Source organism: Arachis ipaensis, chromosome B09, assembly GCF_000816755.2.
Source record: "Arachis ipaensis cultivar K30076 chromosome B09, Araip1.1, whole genome shotgun sequence".
Classification (NCBI taxonomy): domain Eukaryota; kingdom Viridiplantae; phylum Streptophyta; class Magnoliopsida; order Fabales; family Fabaceae; genus Arachis; species Arachis ipaensis.
Window position 1 is genome coordinate 130575467 of NC_029793.2, and position 8798 is coordinate 130584264.

At 35.1% G+C, this 8798-nt stretch overlaps 1 protein-coding gene across 3 annotated transcripts; it reads left to right on the plus strand.

Moving 5' to 3' along the window:
* On the plus strand, positions 4442-8798 carry LOC107619528. Of its 3 annotated transcripts, none has more exons than XM_021110428.1 (6): positions 4442-4575; positions 4891-5298; positions 6292-6784; positions 7030-7194; positions 7348-7787; positions 7882-8798. In XM_021110428.1, exons 2-6 carry the CDS (start codon positions 4978-4980, stop codon positions 8497-8499), a joined length of 2037 nt encoding a protein of 678 aa, XP_020966087.1. In that variant the 5' UTR covers positions 4442-4575; positions 4891-4977; the 3' UTR covers positions 8500-8798. The 3 variants fall into 3 exon arrangements, with proteins under 3 accessions (XP_020966087.1, XP_020966088.1, XP_016177305.1); XM_021110429.1 differs by having other exon boundaries at positions 4950-5298; XM_016321819.2 differs by having other exon boundaries at positions 4972-5298.

The following is an 8798-nucleotide window of genomic DNA, read 5'->3' on the forward strand; positions in this document are numbered from 1 at the left end:
GATGCTTTTGGGTTATATATATATATATATATATATGTAAACTGTATGTATGTAAACTCTGGCTGGCCTTAGCTTCACAGGTCTAGTTTGGAGTGTAATATTTATACCTTTTGGAACTCTAATCTTTATATATGTTTATCCTTTTTTTCGACCTTGTTTATCCGTTTTACACTTAACCGGACGTGAGTGATGTGATCTTCTGTGATGCTTTTGCTTAGCTTCTTTTTCAAGGCTTCTAGTTACAATTTATTTCAATTATACTTATATACATCTTTTGTTTTAGAAGTCGTAATACCTCACCACCTCTGATTTATGTCTTAAGTGTAAAGCTCCATGTGGTAGGGTGTTACATCATGCATTCAATGAAAAGGATTAGAGGTAGAAAATGCTATATGGCAATAAAAATTGATTTTGAGAGGGCCTACAATAGGGTTAGGTGGAGTTTCATGAATCATAGACTTAAAGAATTTGGATTTCCCCAATGGTTGGTCAACATCATCATGAAAGGGGTCATTACGGTCAACTACGTGTTATGGAATGGTAGTAAAATAGATAATTTTATCCCTACAAGAGACATTAGGCAAGGAAACCCTCTATCTCCTTACCTATTTTTTATTTTCATGGATAAATTATTCCAACTTATTGAAAGGAATATGATTGATGGTAAATAGAACCCGTTTGAATTTGGAAAAAATGGGACACAACTGCTCCATCTAATGTTCGCTGATGATTTACTCTTTTTCGCGAAAGCAATAACACAACAAATGGAAAACATCAAAGGACTTTTGTGAGGCAGCTGGGCTGCAGATTGATAACAATAAATCATCTATTGTGATTTTTAAGAATACTCCAACATCAACCATATTAAAGATTTTGAAAAACTCTGAGTTTAAAGAGAACAAGACTCTGGGAAGATACCTAGGAGCAATGCTCAACAACAACAGAAAAGGAAAAGACGATTTCAACGTGGTCTTGGAAAGAATTAATGGCAAGTTGGAAGGTTGGAAGAGTAAAGTATTATCTTTTTCCGACAGAGTTACGCTAGCCCAAGCCGTCATAAGTCCTGACATTCATTTTGACATGCAACACGATAGAGTTTCCAAAGCTATTTGCAAAGAGATAGAGAAGGCACAGAGAAATTTCATATGGGGAGACACAAAAGATAAAAGAAGACTGCATGCCATTAGTTGGAAAACCCTATGTTTATTGATAAGGGCTAAACACTGGTTTAGAAATTCACAAATTATAAAGCTCAAGTTTCGTTGTAGCTCTAAACTGGAATTCAACATTCTTCAAAGTTTAGTTAAAACGTCACAAAGTTTCAAATCAATAACCGGGAATTTAATCTTGGGTCGTTCTCCCTAGGAATTGCAATCGAGTACTCATCGTTGGCTATGAGAGATCAGAGATTTTGATTGCAATAAACAAAAATATAAATAGCAAAAAATTAAATGAGCAAGTAATAACTAAATGGCAAAGGGAATTAAACTAAGATAATTAAGGAAATTAACTAAGAAAGATCTTGGCAAGGGTTTATGGTTAAGGATCACTATCCTTGTCACTAACCACAACATGATAATTGCAAAGAGCAAACCTAATTTGTCAACCTCTAAATGGGGAGAAAAGTCAACCGGGATTAATTAATCCTAATTCATAAGTCCTAATCAACTTACTAATTGAATTAGCAAAAGATTATCGCCAACGAAAACAAGATTAATTAAAATCTCTAAATTATCAATCAACTTATACATTAGTAACTCAGGTCACCCAAGTTACTAACCTAAGCCAAGAATGCAAAATTCTACTCTAAAACTAAAAGAGATATTTTATCAAACACTTGGTAGGTATAAAAAAAAGGCATCATAAATTGCATGAATTAATAAAATCTACAACTATCCAATGCAAGAAAGTAATAATAGCAACTCCAATAAACAATAAGAAAACATAAATATCAAATTTATTAAAGGAAAATTCAAATTCAACAAGAGTTCATAAGCTAAAATGATATAAACAAGATCAAATAAGAAAAAGTTAATAAACTAAGGTAGTAGAACAAGAAAATGTAATTAAAATTAAACTAAAACAAGATTAAAAACTAAAATTAGAGAGAAAACTAAGTAAAATCCTAGGAATTCTAGAGAGAAGTTGGAGCTTCTCTCTCTAGAATTTATCAAAACATCATAATAAAACTAAAACTAAGACTACCTACTCTCAAACTCATTGCATTTTTCACTTAAATACTTTTGAGCTTTGGGCCTTTTTGTGGTCCAAAAATAAATATGCATGTGTTTCATTAAACAAAGCACGTGGTCCCGTCTCACACACGCGGAAAAAGTTCGCGCACGCGAGGATTTCGCGTATGCAAGGAAGTATGTCTTGTGCAAGTAACTCGCTCACGCGTGGAAAGGCCACCTGTGCAAATTGCTCGCTTATGCGAGAGATGTCCGCTCATGTGAATTATCACCCGAATCGCTTTCCTAATTCGTTTCGTTGCTCCATTCTTTTCAATCATTTGAAACCATTAATACACAGTAACCCTAAAACACTTAAATAAATTTAATCATGGCATTGAATGGCATAAAAATTAATGATTAGGAGCACAAAAAAATATATTTTTCACACACAACTTCATCAGAAGCAATATTTAAAAAACTCATTTAATTGCCCAAAATTATACAAAAAAGTTGATAAAACTCTATGCTTTTTAGCACAATTTATGACAATACAATGGAGTTTATCATTTACCAAAACATGATGGAGGCTTAGGATTTAGGAACTTGGAGTTAATGAACGAGGCTTTCTTATACAAGCCATTTGACAACTAAAAGAAGACCTAGATGCCTTATGGGCTCATATTCTCAGTAAAAAATACAACAATGGAAACACATTCACTGCTATACCTTCAACTAGAAAATCATATTCTAACCTATGGAAGTAGCTCGTCAAAATTTGGCCAAAATTCCACAATCATACCATCTCTTTTGTTGGAAATGGAGCAGCAACGAAGTTTTGGCATGACAACTAGGTCGAAGGGGGCTGGAATCCTACAAAAATTTTCCCCCCAAATTGATGTAGATGAGGAAAGCGTCGTGAGAGATTGGAGTGATAAAAGAGGAGAGTGAAACGTGACGAAACTTAAAACGTACCTTCCTGAAGATGTGTGTGCGAAAATTGTTTCTCTCCCTCCTCCGAAAATCATCAACGGAGATGATCGACAAGGTTAGATCCATTCAGATGATGGAGCGTTCTCCATAGCCGCCATCTTCAAAGCCCTAGCGAAATGGATGCAACCCATAACCACTGTCTGGACCACTATGTGAAAATGGAAGGGACCCCAAAAAACTAAGACTTTTATGTAGAGGCTTTTGCACGACTGCATCCTCACAAACCAGAAGAAGGGAAAACTGTTTGGTGGACGAGGAGATTGTGCATTTTACCCATACCAGGAAGAGGATGTTATGCATGCTATGAGAGATTATAGGAAAATAACCCTAATTTGGATTACACTTATCAATCCAAGATGCATGCAATATTTTTTTGAAGCCAATATCGAAAAATGGGTTGAGATGAATTTAAAAGAACAACTCGATAGAGACGAATGCAACAATTGGATGGACACTTACATCACAGCAACTTGAAAAATGTGAAATTGGAAGAATAGAAAAATACATGAACAAGGTTATGAAAGACCACCCCAACCTCACTGAGAGATCTTGAAAAAAATAACGAAGATAAATGAAGCGTTTGAAAAGAGAAGGAAATAGAACATAGAACATTTTCAGATAAAAGGAGGAAAAACATATAAAGTGGAACCCTCCTATCTAAAATTAGGTGATACTAAACACTCATGGTTCAAGACATAATGAATCAAAGAAATCTGGATACGGGGGACTCATCAGAAATCATGAAGGCAGATGGATAAGGAAATTTTTCTATTATATTGGGGACTGCACAGCATATAAGGCAAAACTTTGGGGCATTCATCAGGCACTCAAAATAGCTTAGACTTTGGGTTTAAGAAGAATAACTGTTAAGTGTGATTCCAGAGCAGTGATCGCAAGTTTGAATGGAAATAAAAATTTAGCCAATCATTCCAACGTTTTTTTTAGAAGTATCCAACAATGGTGAGAAAAGGACTGGGAGATTTATTTTGTAAATATCTATAGAGAAGGCAATATATATGCAAATTGTCTAGCGCATAAAAATTTAACTTTAGAGTTTGAATTACATTTATCTTTTTCTGATGATGTTAGAGGGTTTTCTTATCTCGTTTAGTTTGTATTTTAGTCTTTTTGGACATTAGCCCCATTTTCTCAAAAAAAAAAATTGATAATTTGATACACAAATAAATTGATGATTGGGTGAAAATAATATAGATCTAACGGCTCTTATTTGATTGCATTTTTTTATTAATGTTGATCCAACTTATTATGCAAAAATACTGGACAAACCTAACATGCCTGGTAATATGGACTGCTGATTGGTGAGTTCCTTCATACATCTATTTGCTGCCAGCGTTGACTCAGAAAGACAGTGCTGAGTTCCTACATCTTTATGCTGCCACTGTAATACAAGGTATTGATTGACAACAAGTTCTTGTTCTGTTTCACTCAATCTCACTTTCTCAAATAAAGTTTTCTTGTTCTGCTTTAATCAATCCCACTTTGATCTTCTTTAATCTTTACTCAGACACTTCAAAATTTTAGGCCAACTATTTTATTTATTAAAATATTTATCAACAAAAAGAATTAGTCACTATAATTAACGATAAATATCCGAACTGAAAAAAAAAAATCTCACTTTCTCAATTATGCACTCTCTATGTGTTGTGTATGTTATGCAACCTTTTGCTTGATGTTCTATTTTTTTTTGCTGCATTTTTTTTTTCAGCACTAATACTAGCAAAACTGTATTTTATTGTTGCTGAATATGAACACTTGGTATTAAAGCTCCATTGATAATTTCTTCAAGGTGACGATGACTTGCACTAGTCTTTCCTTATCTGCCGCACCAAAATTTTCTGGGGACAAGTATGATTTCTGGAAAATTAAAATGAGACGCTTCCTAGTGGCAAATGAATTGTGGGAAATTGTGGACAATGGTTTTGAAGTTCCAGTAGCGAACGCACAATTAAATGATGGGCAACAACAAACTTTGAGAGAAAATTCCTCTAAAGATGCAAAGGCTCTCTTCACCATCCAATCTGTAGTCTCAGATAAAGTTTTTCCAACCATTATGAATGCCACTACAGCCAAGGAAGCCTGGGACACATTGCAGCTTGGGTATCATCGCACAAAGGTGAAACTCAATAAACTCTAAACTGTGAAAAAAGATTTTATATATATGAATATGAACATGTATTTTCTTTTTTTTTTTTTTAAATGTTTAGTGCGGATTCTGTTAAAGGTTTCTCTGCTAAAATATTAGGATCTACAAACTAGATGAACTTATATGCAGATACAGTCTCTAACGACTAACAAGCATATTGTTGAATAACATGTTACTTCTTTAGGCTAAATTTGTATCCATATTCACTGCTATTGAACTGTGCTTAGAAGCACATGATGAGCAGAGAATTAATAGAACTGAAAGCTTGTCGAAGGGACATACATTTCAGTCCAAACATAAGCAAGAGATGAAAAATCAGTATTTAGGGTCCCTTTGGATTTTATCTGAAGACAGGAGATAGGCAACTACAAAAGGTTAAAAATGTTTTTGCATTGTCTTCAGAGTACAGAAACTAAAATCTTTTGTCCATCCCATGAATGGAGAACAGAGCACGACAAAGAATTTTCCTTTGCGAGGATTTGTCCTAAATGTTTGTGATTTTTTGTAAAAAATAGTCTTAACGATTAGTTTAGTTGTATTTAATTTTGTCCATGATATTTTTTATTTGCGTCAAAATTACTCATGGACACTAATTCTATATAAAATGCTGGAGACAAAATTAAAAAGTTTTAAAAGATAGTTTTGACACAAATAAAAAAGTTAAATGAAATTAAATATTAAAGGTATTTTTAAAAAAATTACAAATTGTTAATGACAAAAAATATGCTTTATCATTTTTTTTTAATTCCAACCTTACCCTATTTACACCCAACATGTGAAATAGTCCTGAAAACTTGTTAATATTAAACATAAGAATCATAAAAGTTCGAATAATACAATCAAACACAAGTCAATCTTTATTACCTTTGCGGTGGAATTGTTGGAGCAAGCATAATATATATGAAGATCAAGTATATATTATAGTTGCTGAAAATAATGCGGATTATGATTCAATTGAAACAGGAAGTGAGGACGGATTACAATCCAGAATACGCACGATTATATGCAGCATTGCGCACTGGTGATTGGGACGGCACTCGTGAATTTCTTAACGGGCATGAGGGAGCATTGACCGCGAGAATTTCGCACGAGGGTAAGAGAGCTCTTCACGTTGCAGCTCTATTCGGGCACCGCCACATCGTGGAGCAACTGTTGCAGTTAATGTCAGCAGACAACGTTAAACTGAGAGACAATAGAGGACTCACGGCTCTTCATGAAGCTACTTACGGTAAAGACGTCCAGCTGGTAAAATGCCTTGTGGAAAAAGGCAACAGGGAATTACTTACTATTCCTTCAAACACTGGTTGGATTCCCCTCACACGTGCTCTTAGCGTTGGTAACAAGGAAATGGCTGCTTATCTTTTTTCAGTCACACCATGGGAAGAATTAACACCTGAAAAGGGATCTAATGGGGTTAGAATTCTCATCATGTGCTATTATTCTCAGATATTGTTAGGTATTAGCATCTATCTAGGAATTCTATTTTCAATTAAATAACTGTAAGCCCATATTTGACGTAAAGAAAAATCCAGGGCCATTAATTTTTATTTATTTTGGGTTTTTTTTTTCTGAACATCAATTAATAAAAATAAATTGATAACTAAGTGTTGGCCAAAAAATTTTTTAAAATGAGAAAGTTGATAAAAAAATATTAGTACATAATAATATATTGTTTTCTAATTTTTTATCCTTGCACAACAGATAAGGCTCTAGAATTGTTGCGTTATTGCCCAAAGTTAGCAGTAATACCGTTACCAGCAAGCCATCGTGGGCGTGAATCAACTCTTTTGGAGGCTTTGGCAAGTGTACCTTCTGCCTTTCCTAGTGGGCGTCAACTCACGTTCTGGGAAAGATGGATCTTTAGAAGTGAGTATAATAACTACCCTTAGTTAAACATTACGACGTACTTTATATAATTGTATTTGCTATTCTCAATCGTCCTTATGGATTTAAAATTAGTAAGTTTTGAACCTTTGTTGTGCTGGTGGGACTGACTTCTCTCTCAATCTGTAATTATAGGAAGACGGAATATATGCAAGGTTGATAAATCAAAGTTAACCTATAAGCACCCTCGTGAGCTTCTAGAGATTGCATGTAAAGAGCTATTCAAATTAAATATAGCAGAACTTGAAAATAGTCGAGCACATCTCGCAGTTATTCAAGCTGCCAAAATGGGGATCCCAGAGTTTATCAAGGAAGTGACAAAGGAGAACCCACAACTCTTCTGGGGATGGCCAGACGAAAATCCGAGAAACGCTATATTTGTTGGTGTTGAATATCGCCAAGCCAGTGTTTTTGATCTTATTCACGGTACGGTTTGGAAAAATGCACTTGCGGAGATGAATGACTGGAATGGTGACACTCTGCTTCACATGGCAGGACTGTTAGCTCCGAGCGCACAGCTTCATGATATCTCTGGTGCTGCTTTACAAATGCAAAGAGAATTGCAGTGGTTTAAGGTCGGTACTCAATCAATAAAAGTTAGTTAGTTAGTTAGTTATATAATATATTACATGTATGTGGTGGTTATTAATTGGTTGCTCACGCGTTCAGGAAGTGGAGAGTATCACGCCAGCTCTAAGAAAGCAATCTCTAAACAACGACAAGAAAACTGCTCGACAATTGTTTACAGAGGAACACAAAGATTTGGTGAAACAAGGTGAGAAATGGATGAAAGGAACAGCCACTTCATTTAGTCTTGTAGCTGCTCTTGTAGCCACGGTGGTTTTTGCGGCTGCATTTACAGTTCCAGGTGGTAATGACCAGATCACAGGTTACCCTATTTTCTCAAAGAAAAAGGCATTTGTGGTGTTTGTATTATCTGATGCAATATCGCTCTTTTCTTCTTCAACTTCCATAATCATGTTCTTAGGCATTCTCACTTCCCGTTATGCTGAAGATGATTTTCTCAAGGCATTACCTGTGAAGCTTATCACAGGCCTTCTGACTTTATTTATCTCCATGGCATCCATGTTGGTAGCATTTTCTGCGGCGCTCTTTGTTGTGCTTCACGGGAAAGCATGGATTGTTATACCTTTAAGTTTTCTTGCTTGTGTTCCAATTGCTTCCTTCATTTGGTTGCAGTTTCCACTTTTTGTGGAGATCACAATGTCAACCTTCGGGCCAAGCATCTTTGATAGGAATGCTAATAAGCACTGGCTCACTCGATAATTCACTGCCTACCAGCCTGCTTCTTCTCATACTGATCCAAGTCCTTCAATTAAAGAGCAGAGAGCAGAGAGCTACCAGTTTGAGCATAGTTAAATTTGAATTTTTCTTTTGCATGTTGACCAAGTTGTAATTTGATGCCATAAACATGGACAAATCATTTATCATTATGCTTATGTCATATGCGGTGTCTTATGTTTTTTTTATAGTGAAATTATGCTTTGATACCTACTTTCAGATTTTGTTGTTTTGATGAACAATGCACCGTATTACATATAGCAATTATACAGTTGCACTTGATG